This window comes from Phaenicophaeus curvirostris, chromosome 9 (genome assembly GCF_032191515.1).
Source record: "Phaenicophaeus curvirostris isolate KB17595 chromosome 9, BPBGC_Pcur_1.0, whole genome shotgun sequence".
Classification (NCBI taxonomy): Eukaryota; Metazoa; Chordata; class Aves; order Cuculiformes; family Cuculidae; genus Phaenicophaeus; species Phaenicophaeus curvirostris.
The window spans coordinates 34,282,950-34,300,344 of NC_091400.1; the positions used below are offsets into that span (position 1 = coordinate 34,282,950).

Here is a 17,395-nt window from a genome sequence, read left to right on the forward strand (position 1 = left end):
CTGAGAAACAAAAACTTAATATTGAGAATTCACAGTTGAATAGATGTCCAGAGATTCCTGACAGATGTGGAAGGTCATTTTTCTTAAACAGTTAAAGCAGCAGATAGATCATCCAGTATTTAATGCCATCTACCAGTAAAATACATATGGAGACTATAGCTGTGCTACCACATAAAGAAGGGATGGCAGCAAACCGCTTCTTAGCTGCACCTTCTGCTTCAGTTCCACTACATCCACTGTTTAGGAAGGAATTTGATTAATTTTCACAGCATTATGAGAACAATCATTAGAATTACTTATGTTTTAGTACTAGAAAACCTATGTATGGGAAGGTTACGTGGCGTGCACGTGGTGCACTTCAGTGTCAAAGGCGAGGAGGGTGACCAGAACTGGCCACTTGGGCTCAGATTCAGATTGCATTAGGCTGAGCTCCTCTTATTTATGTAGTTGTTACCTGGAAAATGTGTGAAAATACAAGGTATTACTGGATTTGCATTACAAAAGTAGCAGGCAACAAGAGCGCTAACAGTGAGCTGGGATGCGCTCATAGCTGATATTGGGTCTTCCTTGTGACAGAAAGACAGGGAAGCACAGCAGAAGGAGTGGGGAAGGAGAGACTTCTCTGCTCTAGCATTTTTCTCTTAATTGCCTTGTTGTGTAGTTGGCCTATTCAAATAAGACATGAGTCAATGGGAGCATCTTCTGTATCTTCCACTCATTTCCAAAATTTGCATCCACTCTGCCTCTCACCATAAGCTGCCAGCTCCGTTCAGGTGCTGTTGTAAGCAAATACAAATGCCAGTCCCTGTTTCTCTTTGCAGAGGACAATGGTTTCTTGTGTCCCCCTTTCATTTTGTGGTTGGAAGTGTAAATATGTAAAATGATTGGAAAAAACAATCATAGCTTCATATGTCTGATGCAGAGACCTGATCTGACTAACTTCAGTGAGAGCCTGAGATCCGGTGAAAATATAAGCTCATCTCTTCCTAGGACTGTGAAAGAAAACTGAATGTTTAACCTTAATTAAATAAATACAGAACAGAAGAGGGGGGTATCACAGTGCTGCTAGATGCACCCTTGGTGTTTCTGCAACTTCAGTATTGCGTGCAGTTCAGTTTTCATCATTCAAAAAGCCTCAGAGATGCCCAGATGGATGACCAGAGGCATAGAGCGGCTTCTCAGCAAGGGATGACTAAATAGCTTGGGATTCTTCAGCCTGGAAGCGTCAGCTGCACTGTATTAGTGGTCTCTGGAAATACAAACCTCTCTTCCAGCGCAAGAGCTGGAAAGCCAAATACAGCTGTTTGCACCAGTTGAGAAATGGAGAGAGGTGAGGTCCAAACAGAGGTAATACTAAAACTTACTAACAAGTCTGGCCTGAATGGGGGAAAAAATCCCCTAAATATCACCTGAAGGGGATTCTTGTAAAAGTTTTAATACAATTCTTTCATCTTTTTGATGCGCACAGCTCTACCCTGTATTATTTCCTTTGGCATCCTCCTAGTAATGACTTAGACATGCGTGTCTACTTAAAAAGAGAAAAATATGTAAATTTTTTGTCTTAAGTGTAGATTTTTTTAGTGGCTGGCTGAATTCTTCCTCAATAATTGATGCCTGAAAGCGTTTTCTCTAGTACTTAAACTGAAATAACTTTGTTTTCCGTTATTATAAGCTGCATTTTGATTCTCCAAGTGTGTGTTACCAGTGTCTGGCGTTGCATCGCAGGCATTGACCTAAGTTAGATAACGGGAGCATTGCAGGGAGTCAGTCTGTACTGAGACCTTGCAGATCAGCCTCTGGTTGCTTCAGCTTTGCATGACACCAGGGTCTTCCATCACAGTCAGTGAGGAGCTGCAGCCCAGAAGCCAGAAACATTGGGCAGATCTAATTTCATTGATTTGTGTGTTTATATTGTCCAAGTCAAAACATGGAGCACTAAGCCATCTTCTGTCTTTGTTGCCTTGAAAAGCTTTTAATGCTATTTAGGCAACTGGTGTCATACTTTAAGAAAATTAATCCTCTGAACTTTATTATTCAGCTCAATGCTCTGTACAGTAGGTGCATAATTTATTTGCTAAATGTTTTATGACGAAGATTATGTAAGTAATGAACTTCTATATTTTGACACCAGAAGGTAACAGAACTGTGTGTAGTGCTTTGTAACTTGGTGTAGGAACGATGCTCTTCTAAGTCCTCTGTCATGACATAGCACAGCAGGAAGATGAATCTGGATTAATTTGCAAACTAATCCAGAGGAATTATGACAATGAGCTTTATTTATTTTTTAGCTGAACTTTTCAAAGTCTGTTTTGCAAGAAAAGATGTTAAATCTATACAGAGTTCTCTGAATAAAATCAGATTTCATCAGTGATGTCTTTGGCTTTTGTCTCCTTCAGTGCCAGTCACAGAAACAAGCAGGTTTTGCCAGAATAACACATAGTAAATGTTGTTCTGTCTATAGCATGGAAACTATTTGCAGTTGTGCTAATGAGAGTTATGTGATGGCACGTCATATATATATGTCATTTCCTATAAATGATTACAAAGTAGAAACTGGAGCGTATGTTTGTATCATATTTGTTTTATTTGGACTTTATGAAGAATCCTAATTAATCAGTCAATAAATTTCCCTAATTCTCAAGCACTTCCAAAGTCTCTTATAAAATCCTGAGTATCTTCATTCCTTGCTGGAAGGAGTCAATCTATTCTGATGGCTTCACAGAAACGTTTATTTCTGCTCCCTCCCAGGCAAAACTGGAAGAAGTTTCCCAGCTAAAACATTTTGTATTATTACAAGACTGGCTTTCTTTCCCTGTGCAGGTGGTGATGGAACCATAGAAAGAGTTTGAATTGTGAAAAATTGGGGTCTGTCACGTTCTTTATTTTTAAATAAAGAACATGATGTTCTTTATTTGGCATCGCTGAGGAAAGGAATAGGTCATTGACTAAGAATCAGTTTCAGCATTCACAACCCAGTCACCCAAATAATGGGTCTGAGAAGTTATGTTCCCCATTAATACAAATATAAAAATCTTGACACTAATGTCAATGCATGCATTAAATGCACTTTCAGAGGCTGAAGAGAGTGGCATGGAGCTCCTCAGCTGAGTGTAATACCACATAAGGTTAAAAATAAAGAACGGAATTGGGTAAGGAGGATAGTGGCCTGTTAAATTTATACATCGAATTATATATTAAAAGTAGGAAAAAAGATTATTGCTTTAGATCAGGCAGTTTTTTGTGAAAAGTATGACCTGAGCAGATAAGCAGATGTAACAGGGACCAGTTCGAGTGGTGCCAGTTCATTTTTCTGTTGATAGCAGGAGTTGGCTTGAATGCAGCATTTGATAGGAGATTAATATCAACGTTCCGTGTGAAAATAGATGGTTTTAGTTTAATAGTGAGTGAATTGCTAATCATCTTGTCAAGAGCAGCTGGTGGGCAGGTATTTGAGTTTAGTTCTCAAAATCCTAAACTTCATTAGGAATTACTTGTGCTGTCTTTTTTTTTTTCCCAGCATCTTTCTTTTCCACTTAATCATGTACATTTCTAAATATGCCTTCTCTTCACATGCTACAAACTTTAGATAAAGAAGCTTTAAGTCAAGCCAGCCAGGACTGCAGTGAAATAATTATTTGTTATAGGCATTGCATATAAGCAGGATTGAGCATTGCATTGGATCCAAGGAGGATTATTCAAATGAAAGCTGAGCATAGCGAGGTTAATGGTTGAACTCGATGGTCTTAAAGGTCTTTATCAACTTGAATGGTTTTATGATTCCACAATAAGAAAATTAAAAGCCTATTGCAATATGTAACTCTGTTTTGTGAGTAGTTCAATGCAGATACAGGCACGGTTGCATTTAACTGTTATGTTGCCTTTTTAAAAGATCTCAAGCTGTTTGTTAAAGAAGCTGAAGTTAAAACTGGAGCCTTTCTCATAACCTCTGCTCCCTCCTACGCACAGGCAGAGGCAGGAACAGCCTGTGTCTTGAAACGGTCAGAGCGGTGGCGGAGGGCCAGTGTCACGGCACAGCATCAGTGGTGATGGCAGAGGGATAGTGCTTGAAATGTCTGTCCTTTGTCACCACTCAGCTAGAGATCACAGGGCAGCAGCTTCTGGCTCAGAACAGCAGTAGGAAAGGTCTCCACCAGCCCCGAGAGAGAAGCAGTTGCCGTCCAAGGAGGCTTCATTGTGTGAATGTTGTGATAATGTGTGGTCCTGTCTAATTCACCTCCCAAACAGCTATGGCAGCGCTCCCTCAGCTGTGGCAATAAACTGTCTACAAGTACTTAGAATCATATAATGAAAGAATGGTTTGAGTTGGAGAGGACCTTAAAGATCTTCTAATTCCAACCCCCTTGCCCTGGGCAGGGACACCTCTCACTGGATCAGGCTGCCCAAGGCCCATCCAACCTGGCCTTGAACACCTCCAGGGGTGGGGTCCCTCCGCAGCTTTCCTGTAGACCCTTCAGGTGCTGGAAGTTCGCTGTAAGATCTCCTCGTAGCCTTCTTTTCTGCAGGCTGAACAACCCCGACTCTCTCAGCCTGTCCTTGTATGGGAGGTGCTCCAGCCCTCAGACCATCCTTTTAGCCTCCTCTGGACCTGTTCCATTTCCTTCTTATGCTGAGGATTCCAGAACCGGACACAATACTCCAGGTGAGGTCTCACAAGAAGGGAATAGAGGATCAGAATCCCCTCCCTCGCCCTGCTGGCCACACTTCTTTTGATGCAGCCCAGGACACGGTTGCTTTCTGGGCTGTGAGCACACCTTGCTGGCTCGTGTCAAGCTTCTCATCCCCTAGCACCCCAAGTCCTTCTCTGCAGGGCTGCTCTCAATCACATCATCCCCTGTCCTGTACTGAAATAAGCAGCTGGGCTGCCTGCTCTGCTTGGTGAGTGTCCTACTAAAATCTCTTAACTTGTTACCTAGGCTAAAAATACCTTTGTTGCTGTTTAACCACAGAGTTTCCTTTTTAACTTTTGAAACAGTGGTGGTCGGTAGCCACTTACAAATACTGGGTCACTGACAGCATCCTATTGATGTGTTTAGATTTTACTGTCAGCATATCAGTAAGTCAGATGCTGCAAGTAAAATCTTAAGCAAAGCTGTCTAAAGAACTAAGACAACCTTTTGGGGGATAGTGGCTGTGGGAGGGTTGTTGAGCAATAGCTGTGAGAGAAGCATATGTTCAGAGAAATAGAGTATGGATAAGATGAAAAAAGGTAGAGAGGAACCTTCCTAATCAAAGGCTGAGCCGAATGCTGGAAAACAAGCAACACCTACCACTCTGTCAGGTTTTCGTAAATCCATATGTGTGACAAAATTTTCCAGAAGGTGGGAGAGAGAACAAGAGCAGGACGTGTCATTTGTCTTTGTGTCGTCCCGTGGCAAGTGAGGACTTGTTTTAAACACATCTCCCATTGTAGCATCTGCTTTTCCTTGCACTTTTGAACGTGGTTTCTCCCTATCCCCCAACAGCTCTGCCCTGCAGTGACAGGTACATGGGACTTCATGTGAAATTATGGGTAAACCTATCAGCTTCAGTTACCGGACTGACCCAAATTGTTTACTGACCCGCCGTGTCTCCTCCCTATCTCTACTTGCCCAAAGCTGCAGTCGCCAGCCCTCCCCAGAGCCTCAGCCCGCAGCCACGAGCTGCTCTGGGTGCTGCCTCACTCCGATGATGGTGCATAGTGCAGTCCCCTCCCGTACTTGCTGGCAAGGCACCAAACGTCCAGGGTTAAAGCATGACTTTCCTAGTCCGTCGTTGGCCATCGGAGCAGCTGGCTTTGGTTTTGCTTCCCTGGCCCCTGCACTGCTCAGCCGGGCTCAGTCCTGGACGCCGGTGCCTGTGCTCCTGGCTTGCCAGCCAAAGCCTTGGCTTTTCTTTGTCTTGTTGACCCTAGTGGCATCTCTGGGTCCTCTCCTTCCCACAGCCTGAGCGAGGCGGCGAGGTGACATTAAAGTACTGGAACAGCAGATAAAAGGCCCTCGCTGTATTTATTGAGTGTTACGGATGCGTAATTCATTCTGCTGTCAGTGTCTAAAGAAACAGCAAATAGAGTGTACGTGCCCCTTGCTTTGATGTGATGAAATCTCCAGAGGACGTTTACTTCAGCAGTGTCCGTAGTGCAGCTGTAGCTGAGTTTTTCAGTGGAAAATATAAGATTTTCAGGCTTTATGCATTGCTTTAAAGATGTCGCTATGGCTGGATGACTCCATGATCTGAAAGCTGTGTTTTCGTCAAAAATCTTATTAAAATCATCTTAACTGTTTTTCTTGGAAGGGGAAAAATTATTAGCTATTTTGTGGTTTTGTACATGACGTTAAAACAACAGTCTGGTTTTCATTTAAACCAATAAAAGTATGGAAATTGAAAAGGAAGGTTCTCTTCATGACCTTAAATCAACTTGTTGGCCTTGCTAAAACGCATAATGGATGGAGCAGGGGAAAAACCTCAGTCTTACAACTCGTAGCGTTGTTTTCACATACACTTCAGCTTTTTCATTGCTGGATTTCAAAGTCAACTTTGTCTCACTTTATGAAACACTTTATAGCTTTTCTCAAGCTATAAAACCTTCCTCATTTTTATTAATTTGCAGCAGTTTAGAATCCAGTAAAGCACGGATGTTATTTTTAAAAACCCTAAGCAGCGATGAAGCAAATCGCTTAGCAAGCATACATCAATAATTGAATTGATACACTTCTAAATGGTGAGATATAAACCTGATGACTTGGGGCGGTGGGTGGGAGTCATTGCTGGTTTGTGCTGTGGTCAGAAGGAGACCGGCCGCACCGGCGTGGGTGCAGCACAGGACAAGAGGGAATGGCCTCAAGCTCCGCCAGGGGAGGTTTAGGCTGGACATTAGGAAAAAATTCTTCACAGAAAGGGTCATTGGGCACTGGCAGAGGCTGCCCAGGGAGGGGGTTGAGTCACCTTCCCTGGAGGGGTTTAAGGCACAGGTGGACGAGGTGCTAAGGGGAATGGTTTAGTGTTTGATAGGAATGGTTGGACTCGATGATCCTGTGGGTCTCTTCCAACCTGGTTATTCTATGATTCTATGAACCCGGGCCAGCCCCAAGGAGATGGCCTGTCCTTGTGCGAGTGGGTGACCCTGGGTTGGGACTCCTGGTGGGGGAATCCCTCTCCGCAGGGATGCTGCAGCTCACCCAGCACAGCCCCAGCAACAGCTGCTTCAAGCCTAAGCCTGGCCCCAAGTCCAAGTGCTTCCCCGCAGGGTGCACTGTGTGGTGCAGCCCCTCTGTTTCCAGCTTGGAGTATGTCCAGAGAAGAGCAACGAAGCTGGTGAAGGGGATGGAGAACAAGTCTTATGAGGAGTGGCTGAGAGAGCTGGGGGTGTTTAGCCTGGAGAAGAGGAGGCTGAGGGGAGACCTCATTGCTCTCTACAACTACCTGAAAGGAGGTTGTGGAGAGGTGGGAGTTGGTCTCTTCTCCCCCGTGACAGGTGATAGGGTGAGAGGGAATGACTTAAGCTGCGTCAGGGGAGGTTTAGATTGGACGTTAGGAAAGACTTCTTCACCGATGGGTTTCTCGAGCACTGGCAAAGGCTGCCCAGGGAGGTGGTTGAGTCACCATCCCCAGAGGTGTTTATAAGGTGGGTCAATGAGGTGCTTGGGGATAGGATTTAGTAGTAGACGGGTATGGTTGGAGTTGATGATCTCAAAGGTCTTTTCCATCCTAGGGATTCTATGATTCTATGAAACTCCTCAGTGTTTCTGGGGTTCATTTCTTTCTGGTGAGCAGCCTGCTACTGTCCCCAGAAGTGTCCTTAGCCTGTGTGTTGCCCTATCTACCTGAGGCTTTGAAAAGCAGCTTCTTCCTGAAGCTATTCCTTCCCTCAGCACTGTGATCAAGCCGTCCTAGCTGTTTGCAGCGCTTTGATCTGTTAAGTCACAGCTCTGTCACTTCTGGCTGGTGCCCACACCCTCGAAGCTGCCTGGTTTTCCTCTTCTCCCCACAACCTCCCGGCAGGGAGGTTGCTCAGCTGGGCTCGGTGCCTTCCTTCAGCTGCCTTCCCCAGCATCCCCTGGCCCAGCTCCATGTGTAAACTTAAAGCTGATGAAACTGTAACTTCTTTTTGACTTTTGAGCACTGCCTGTTCAGCTTCCATCCCTAATGACTCCTAACACCTTCTGAAACTTTATAGCTTGTGAAGACGGGTCCATAAAGTGATGTGAAGTCTTAAACGAGGTACTTCAGAGCTCACTGACTGGCTCAGCTTTGGCAGCACTTCACGTTGCGAACTCTGTACCTGCTGAAGTGCTCCGTGTTACGAACCATTTGCCCAGGCACGTGTGAACGCAGCGATCTCTTTCTCGGCTTCCTCTGCAGGAGTCCCCATGTGCTGCAGAGCAGAGGCAGGGGTTGGGCTTAGGCACCTTGGCACCTGCAGTCCCCAAGCTGGGCAGTTCATCTCTATCTTGGATGCATAGAATCATAGAATGGTTTGAGTTGGAAGGGATCTTAAAGATCATCTAATTCCAACCTCCTGCCATGGGCAGGGACACCTCCCACTGGATCAGGCTGCCCAAGGCCCATCCAACACCTTCAGGGATGGGGCAGCCACAGCTTCTCTGGGCACCCTGGGCCAGTGTCACCCCACCCTCATAGTGAAGAAATTCTTTCTCATGTCTAATCTAAATCTTCCCCTCTCTGATTTAAAGCCATTTCCCCTCATCCTATCACCACAAGCCTTTGTAAACAGTCCCTCCCCAGCTTTCTTGTAGCCCCTTCAGGTACTGGAAGGTTGCTGTAAGGTCTAAGGTCTCTTCTAAGGTCTCCTCGGAGCCTTCTCTTCTCCAGGCTGAACAACCCCAACTCTCTCAGCCTGTCCTCCTGTGGGAGATGCTCCAGCCCTCGGGTCATCTTTGTAGCCTCTCCCGGACCCGTTCCAACAGCTCCATCTCCTTCTTACGTTGAAGATTCCAGAACTGGACACGATATTCCAGGTGGGGTCTCACAAGAGAAGAATAAAGGGGCAGAAAATGCATTCCCACAGCACAGAGGTTTCTGCATGCTGAGCTTTTCTAGGGGAATTTGCTTTGCAGGCTGGAGGAGGTCTTGTTTATTTTTTTTCCCCTAAGAGGAAATGAATTGCCAAAGTGATGTGGACAAAGTAGTGTTTTAGATGTGTTGTTACAGCTTAATATTTATTTGCTTGTTTATAGGATTTTTATATTCTTTTGAAGCACAGCAAGAATGCGTAATATGTTGGGATTATTTATCATAGTGTAAGAAGAGGGCTTGGTGGTGAGGGACATCTCAAAACCCAGCTGTGCAGAGACCATACCTGAAGGGTGACAGGAGCGTTTCTGGGCAAGCTCTGTCCCCACCACCATGTGTTTAGCAGCAGCTCTGTTCCCTGTCTGGGCTCTTGTGGTTTGCCAGGAGGAACTGGAACAAGCGCTGCTGAAATCACTAACGTTGCCATTCAGACTTGGTGGTAAAGAGCCCCCAGGATGGTTCCTGGATGCTGGCATTGTATGCCTGCACTGCTGAGTTCATGGTTTGAGCGGGGAGTTAGCACAGGCCGGGGAATATTTCCAGTGGAGCAGGATGTGTGAGGTCCTCTCAGGCTGGTATAGAATCATTTCCTCCAGGGCAGTCCTCCAACCTGCTCTGTGTCCCTGCTTAATCCCCTCCCTTCCCCTCTTTCTCGCAAGCTTTGTGAAGCGGTGGTGCCGTGCTGTGAAATCCCCCAGCCCTAGGGGCTACAGAAGCTGGAGAGAGGCTGTGGAAGAGGGGAAGGATGGAAGAGGATGGAGATAATAGCCTGCAGGAGGCTCATGGAGCTGGGAGAGTCCTGCCAGTGCCTGAGTCAACACAAAACCTTTGAATGGCACAAAAAGCTGGAATAGAAGCCAGTGTCCCACCACAGCCCAAGGTGGCCACCCCACCAGGCTGCTCTGGAGGTTTGGTGTGGAGCCCTGCGCACCCGGGAGCCCTGGACCCCAGGGGAGCAGGGTGAGCCTGGGCAGAGTCCTTTGCACGCTGTGGCTCTTCGAGCCGGGCGGGTGGGCAGCACGCACAGGCACAGGGTCTCCCTCGTTTTCTGCAGAGCATGTTGTTGGGAACGGAGTTGTTCTCCCATGGACAGCAGGTACACGTCCTGCAGAAGTGCCACACGTAGTGCCAGATGCCTAATTTCTCCTCCTTTCGCCAGCTTTCTTGGTGCCGATGAGTGTTTCTGCCTCTTTCATTTCTCTGTTCCCCAGCATATTTGTGTTAAAATTTGTGAGGGTTTTTCTTGGGGGCATTTCAAGGCTTATTTCTGATGGGATTGGAGATGGAGTCTGACTTACGATCCTCTGGTGTGCTGGTGATTAGGTAAGGTTAGTGTCAGTGCAGAGGTCTTGGTAGGGTGGAGACTAGCCAGGAATCTTAGGTAGGTGAGCAGTGTTTCAGAGGAGGAGGCAGAAAGCACCCTCTGAAATCTGTCTTCTTCATGATGTGCAGAGGAAGTCTCTCCACTGAGAGACTTCATGGAGAAAATACACAGCTAGAGAAACAATGGGGTGGTGCAGATGCCTATAAGTATATATATAAGATGCCTATAAGATGCCTATAAGTAGCCTGGTGGGCTTTCAGGTGAGAGATTGTGACTGCAGACCATGCGTCCTCCTGTAGAAGTCACCAGTCTGTGAAGAGTGGACGCTTCTTTTGATGCATCCCAGGACATGGTTGGCCTCCTGGGCTGCAAGCACGCATTGCCAGCTCACGTCAAGGTTCTTCCAGCAGTAACACACAAGTCCTTCTCCACGGAAATACAGCAGTTTGATGGATCATGGAGTTAGGTACCACATCTTTTCCTGTAACCAAATGGGTGGCCAGCACTTCTGCGAGCTGGAACAGTTGGAACGGGTCCAGAGGGGGCTACAAAGATGGAGCACCTCCCATATGAGGACAGGTTGAGAGAGTTGGGGTTGTTCAGCCTGGAGAAGAGAAGGCTCTAAGGAGACCTTATAGTGACCTTCCAGTGCCTGAAGGGGCTACAAGAAATCTAGGGAGGGACTATTTACAAAGGCTTGGAGTGAGAGGACAAGGGGGAATGGCTTTGAATTGGAGAGGGGAAGATTCAGACCAGACATGAGGAGGAATTTCTTCACCATGAGAGAGGTGAGGCCCTGGCCCAGGTTGCCCAGGGAAGCTGTGGCTGCCCCATCCCTGGAGGTGTTCAAGGCCAGGCTGGATGGGCCTTGGGCAGTCTGGTCCAGTGGGAGGTGTCCCTGCCCATGGCATGGGGGTTGGAACTGGAGATGATCTTTAAGGTTCCTTCCAATCCAAACCATTCCATGATTCTATGATTCTTTGTCATGAAAGAAAATAGTCTGAGTGCACAGTGGGGCTGATGTTACTTCACGCTGCTTCTTATGAAGATCGTAAAATTGAGGCAAAAAGCAGATCTCACTGTAATTAGAAGATAAAAGAGTTAATCACTGGGAGGAATGGGTTCATATTTATTCTGAATTTTTCTTAAGTGCTTTAAAATAACTTCAGCTGAAGGTGCTGAACTTCACTATGAACCCTTTGTGTGCTGAAGTGCAGAGTTTTCTTCCTTTTAATTTCAGGACAGAAGTCGCAGTGCTGTCTTCCTTCCCCAGAGAGTCAAGAGTCCCTGTGTTTATTTTGGTGACATGTGAAGGTTTTTTGCAGAGTCATGCAATCAGTTGCTTGATGTGCTAGAGGCAGCCCAAGCCTCTTGTTCCCACTTACCCTCTAAGAAAAGATCTGGAGCAAAGTCCCTGGTCGTTGAAGTTTCAAGTCCGAGGCAACTGGCAGAGAACTGGGAGATAACCCACTGCCAGCTGGGGGAGGGTTGCGTGTGAAGGACAAACTCTACATAATGCGCCATTAAAACTTCATGAAGAGGTGTCCCAGAAAAAATAGTACAAAGCACTAGGCTTAATATTAAATTCTTAGTTTTAGCAGTCTGGTCATTTTCAGGAAGGAATAATCAGCTTAGCCACAGCATTCACACTTTTCATGTTCTGAGAGAAGAGGGAATGTCTGATTTATTCTTTTTCCTTTCTTTTTTTTTCTTTTTTCCACAGTAATTAATGAAAGTCAAAGGCAGCAACTGGAATCTGCGAGCTACTCCTCCCGCTATGCTCTGGGACTTTTTTATGCAGCTGGTACACGGATTGATGTCCCCTGGGCCGCACAGTACATCACTGGTAATCCCTGTATACGCTTCATCTCCATCGATAATAAGAAACGCAATATAGGTCAGTGCTCCCATTATTTCCCTTAAACACAGTGACAATAGAGGGTGTATATCATGAAAAATGCTGTTTAATTGAGTGTTGCTATTCTGAACAGAGCAAGTATTCAATTCCAAGCCACAGCGGATAGCATTTAATGTCACATTTGGCCTGTAATAAAATACACAAAGAAAGCGGGAAGGTCCTCAGAAAATCACCACCCAGCACATGGTTTACGTTACTGCATTTATGAAACCAGTGTCAGGAGATTTGAGACATCAAAATGTTTCTATTCCAAGAAAGAGCTGGGCTTCCTTTGTTTAAACATTGATTCACACACATGCCAATTTATCTCCCATCATCCCTTACTTTACAACTCCTGTTGTTTCCACTAAGCGTGCTTGGAAGTAGTAATGAGTTATAGGATGGAAGTTGTTCGGTCTAATTCATAGTTAGCTTTTAGAACCATGGAAAATCCTTGAAATGGCTGAACGTAGTACAACTGCTTGATAAAGCTTGGAGAACATCCCACAAGGCAGACACTTCTCGTCTGTTTCTGGAAGATGACACTCGAGTCAGTATTTGTTTTATTTATTGAAAGTATTTCATATACCAAGAGTATATTGGCAGAGAATAGCTCGAGAAAAACCGCCAGCATTTCAGTTTAATAAAATTCATTGGGAGCTGAAAATGCTTCCCAATTCTGTAACTTGGTCGTACTGCGTCAACGACCACGTTTAACCCCATCAGGGAAGGGGAGTGAAAACCGACCCGCCTTTGTGGCAACCTCGCTGTCGCAGAATAAAGAAGGATTTTCATAATCAGCTGCTGCCTAATACATAATAATTAAGTATTACCGTATTCACTGTGCTAAAGCATGTTCAGATTTAGACCTGGGAGACTTCTGTTTCCAGTTGTCCTTGTTCAGTCAGGCTTCCTTGTTTCCTACCTGCAGCCTGCAGAGATCAGCGATGCTCGTACCTGCTGGGCAGGGCATTGCAAACCTCACCTCTTGCTCTTCTATCTACGCGCTGTCACCGTGCTCGAACACAGCCACAAGGCTGGCCATGCCTTCCCTGTCCTGCACCATAGACATGCAATTTAATAAAGTTATGGTGAAGGAGTGTCACTGTATAACGGCGGCACTGGCATCCAGGACCTCTGCAGATCTCTACTGCAGCTCCCGCTTAGAGGAGAATGTGCTAATGCAAGGCCAGGGCAGCCACGACTTGTCTAGCAGAGGTTTTTAAGAAACACAGGATGGAGATCCTCCACGTGGCTGGTGACCTGTCCCACAGCGGTGCTTCCACTGGGAGGAAGTCTTTCTTCATCTGCAACCCAAACACCCCGAGGCTTAACCTGTGGGTGTTGCCCTCTGTCCATTGCCTGCTCCTACCAATTAGAGTGAAGGTCATTAGGTTGGAAGAGACTGCTGGAGGTCGCCTGGTCCTACCCCTGTGCAAGGTTTGAAGTTAGGTCCAGCTGCAAAGCGATGTCCTGTTGCTCAGGGCCCTGAGGTGATGATCTGCCACCTTTGGACTGAGGGCTTATATTCAGTGGTGGATCCACAGGGACCAGCAGGTTCTTCTCAGAAAGGTCTGTTGCTCAGCCAAAACGATGCGTGGTGTTTTCCTGTGTCTGACACAGAACCTTGCACTCCTCTTTCTTGTGGTGATAGGACAGTTCAAGTCAGCTCTTCCAAATATACCTTTCTTTGTACCAAAGTCAACTGGGTAGCGATGCCTCTTGAAGTGCCTCCAGAAACAGCAGTCAGTGCTGGGAGCGAAGGAGCCGGAGAGATTAATCAACTCACCCAATTCTGTTATTTCTCCTAAGAATTTAGCCTGTTGGTCAGAAAAGAGGGGAAATAAAACAAAAAAGAATGGCTGAACCGGCCAAGACAAAGATGCATCCACCCTGATACGCTTCCTCCAGCAAGGACCGATAGTGAATATTTTAAAAAGGAGCGTGAGGAAAGCCAAGTGATTTTTTTTTTTCCCTGACGTTGTTTCCTTGTTGCTGACAATGTGCAGCTGGAGATTTTCTTACATGATATAATATTGTTGTGTTTAACAGTGAGTACCTGGTAGTTAATAGCACCGACTGGTGTTGTGCGTCCCAGCTGCCTGATTCTAGCTGGGCAGGAGAGGACACAGCCCAAGGGAGAAATTCACCTCTCCTTTGCTCACCTGCTTGTGTTTGTGATCTCAAAGCGCCAGCACTGAGAACAACAAACATGGAATTATAAGAGAATTACCGCTGTCTCCAAATGCAGTTTTGCCGAATAGAAAGTGTATCATTTGGGGCCTATTTTAACAAATACATAGAAACTACCAGAACATCAGTGTTGATACATACCTTTTGCACTGAAATTTCCTCATATCAGGGGAGAGATCTGTTTATACGAGTAAATATTTCCAAGAGGACAAATTGTATACCTTTATAGGACTGGAAAAAGCTGAGAGCCAGCAGCTGAAGATGGTTCCTCTCCAGTAAGGCTCTCCTTGTGACATATAAACAGTCAACCAGCCACCTTGACTGTGTTGTCTTTCCTGATGAACTTGCATTTTGCAGATTTGCACTTTGTTCCGGGAAAAGCAGTACTAGGGACAGAGCCGTACGCGTTCTCTGGAGTGGTATTTCTGGTTGTGAGCGCTCAAGCTGAGCACAGGAGGATTGGAAACCCTGCCAGTGTCGTGTTCAGGAATGCTGATATATGGAAGTAGGAAAATCAAAAGTGGTCACTAAGGGTTTTGCTTTTCTTCGAATGCAGGCGCAGCTCTGCTGATGATAGAAACACAGGCACATACATGCTTTAAAACATGGGCAGGGGGGACTGGATGTGAAATTTATTTACACTGAGGGAGTGCTGCAGTGAGACCGCTTGAATATAAAGTCCCTTGATGTTTGTTTTAGCACATATGTAAGAATTTTGCATTTAGATTTTTCTTTCCAGCCGACCTTTCAGTGGGAGGCACGGCAGCACCTCGCTGTCATAGAATCATAGAATGGTTTGAGTTGGAAGGGACCTTAAAGATCATCTCATTCCAACGCCCTGCCATGGGCAGGGACACCTCCCACTGGATCAGGCTGCTCAACGCCCCATCCAACCTGGCCTTGAACACCTCCAGGAATGGGGCATCTACCACCTGTTCTAGGGCCTTCTCACCCTCCTTGTGAAGAAATTCCTCCTTATGTCCAGTCTAAATCTGCCTCTCTCCAATTTATAGCCCTTCCCCCTTGTCCTATCGCTACATCAGAATCAATAATAAAGCTGTTTCTCCGATACGGCCATTACCAGTGGAACCTGGTGTATGTCGAGCCTCTGAGAAGCAAGGTTTTTTTGCCATCAGCTGAGGATCTCCGCTGATGTTCATAAAATTGTGTCTCCTTCTGCAGAGGTAACACAGTTGAACGTTACGTAAGAAAGAGCCTACAAGAAGTGTATGTTGAATTCCCTGCGTGGTTATGGATGAATATTAAATATTTGTGTGATTGGCTGCCTTAAATGCCCCATCAATATTTATAACTGGTCGAGGTGACAGTGGGAATTCTTCATTATAAATTATTTCAAGCCTCATTTCTGTAATACCGCAGTCTTTGCACCTCTTTGCATTCTGGAAGACTGAGGATAAATGACACATAAAAATGGAAATGTTTCCCTTCTTTCGCTTCAGGATTGTGAGGTTATATAATTTAAAGGGGAGATTCATCTTACGGGTTTTCAGGTTCAGCGTAATTCTTGAGTATCTGTTTAAAAATACAGATTCCTTTATCTTCTCAGTAAAGAAATAAGAATTTTTAGAAAGATAGAATCATAGAATTGCTTGGTTGGAAAAGAACTTTGAGATCATTGAGTCCAACTGTACCTGTCCACTACTAAACCAGATCCCTGAGCACCTCGTCTACCTCTCTTTTAAACCCCTCCAGGGATGGTGACTCAATCACCTCCCTGGGCAGCCGTTCCAGTGCTTGAGAACCCTTTCTGTGAAGAAATTTTCCCTGATGTCCAATCTGAAACTACCCTGGCACAGCTTGAGTCCATTTCTTCTCGTCCTGTCACCTATCACTTGGGAGAAGAGACCAACACCCATCTCTACAACCTCCTTTCAGGCAGTTGTAGACAGTGATAAGGTCTTCCCTCAGCCTCACCTTCTCCAGGCTAAAACCACAGGTCCTTCAGCCACCTTTCATAGGGCTTGTTCTCCAGCTCCTTCACCAGCTTCATTGCCCTTCACAGAATCACCTGAGTTGGAAGGGACCCAACAAGGATCATCAAGTCCAACTTCTGTCCCTGCATAGGACAACCCCAACATTCACATCATGTTTCTCAGGGCATTGTCCAAATGCTTCTTGAATATTTAGAAAGCTTGGCGTTATGACTACTTTCCTGGGGAGCCTGTTCCAGTGCTCCACCACTCTCACACAATCTGTGTGATTCCTCCAGCTAGGAATTCATGATGAATGTTGAGATAGTCCCAAAACACTAAGAAGCTGATGGCTGCCTTCTCCTGCTCACAATCCAAACACCTCTCCCCTGATTGCCAGGCTGTAGTTCAAGACACGGCACCCCTAGAGGGTCAGACATGGGGGCGCTTTGCTAGAGCTTAATTCATGGTAATAGCTGGCTTGAAGTGCAGTGAGTGGTAAGCTCTAATTGCTTTCATGCTCTCTGTCCTTGACACCCCTTCTAGACTGCTGATGTGTCCTCTACCTGTGACAGCTTGTACTTCTTGCTCCACAGTGTTGGAGGTCTTCCTCGGCTCTGTTCGTGGACGTATATAAACCTGACAGGCTCCAGCTGGCAGCAGTGGGTGGAGAAATCTGGCCTGGTCCTACTTCCAGCAGAGCAAACACCGCAGCTACAGCAGGTGTCCAGGCGAGTCAGGCAGTCTCCGAGGATGGAGACCAACCACCATGCAGGGCGTTGTCCCAGCGCTGCCCCACTCATGTGGGAAGGGGCTGTATCCTCATGCCCAATTGGGATTTTCTCTCACTGCAGTTGTGCTCATTGGCTCTAGTCCTGTTGCTCTGAACTTCTAAGAAAAGTCTGGCTCTGTCGTCTCTGTCACCCCTCTAGGATGCATAAGATGCAGTCAGATGCACATTTTTCAATTCCCTGCTTATTTAATTCCTCACTTATTTCATCTCCTGTCTTTTCAATTCAT

At 45.9% G+C, this 17,395-nt stretch overlaps 1 protein-coding gene across 1 annotated transcript in view; it reads left to right on the forward strand.

Moving 5' to 3' along the window:
• The window catches only part of RNLS (renalase, FAD dependent amine oxidase), a 68,112-nt gene that overhangs the window by 41,135 nt on the left and 9,582 nt on the right, over positions 1-17,395 (forward strand). The window contains 1 exon segment of the mRNA XM_069863660.1: positions 12,078-12,251. Within this exon segment, the coding sequence (XP_069719761.1) occupies positions 12,078-12,251 (174 nt within the window).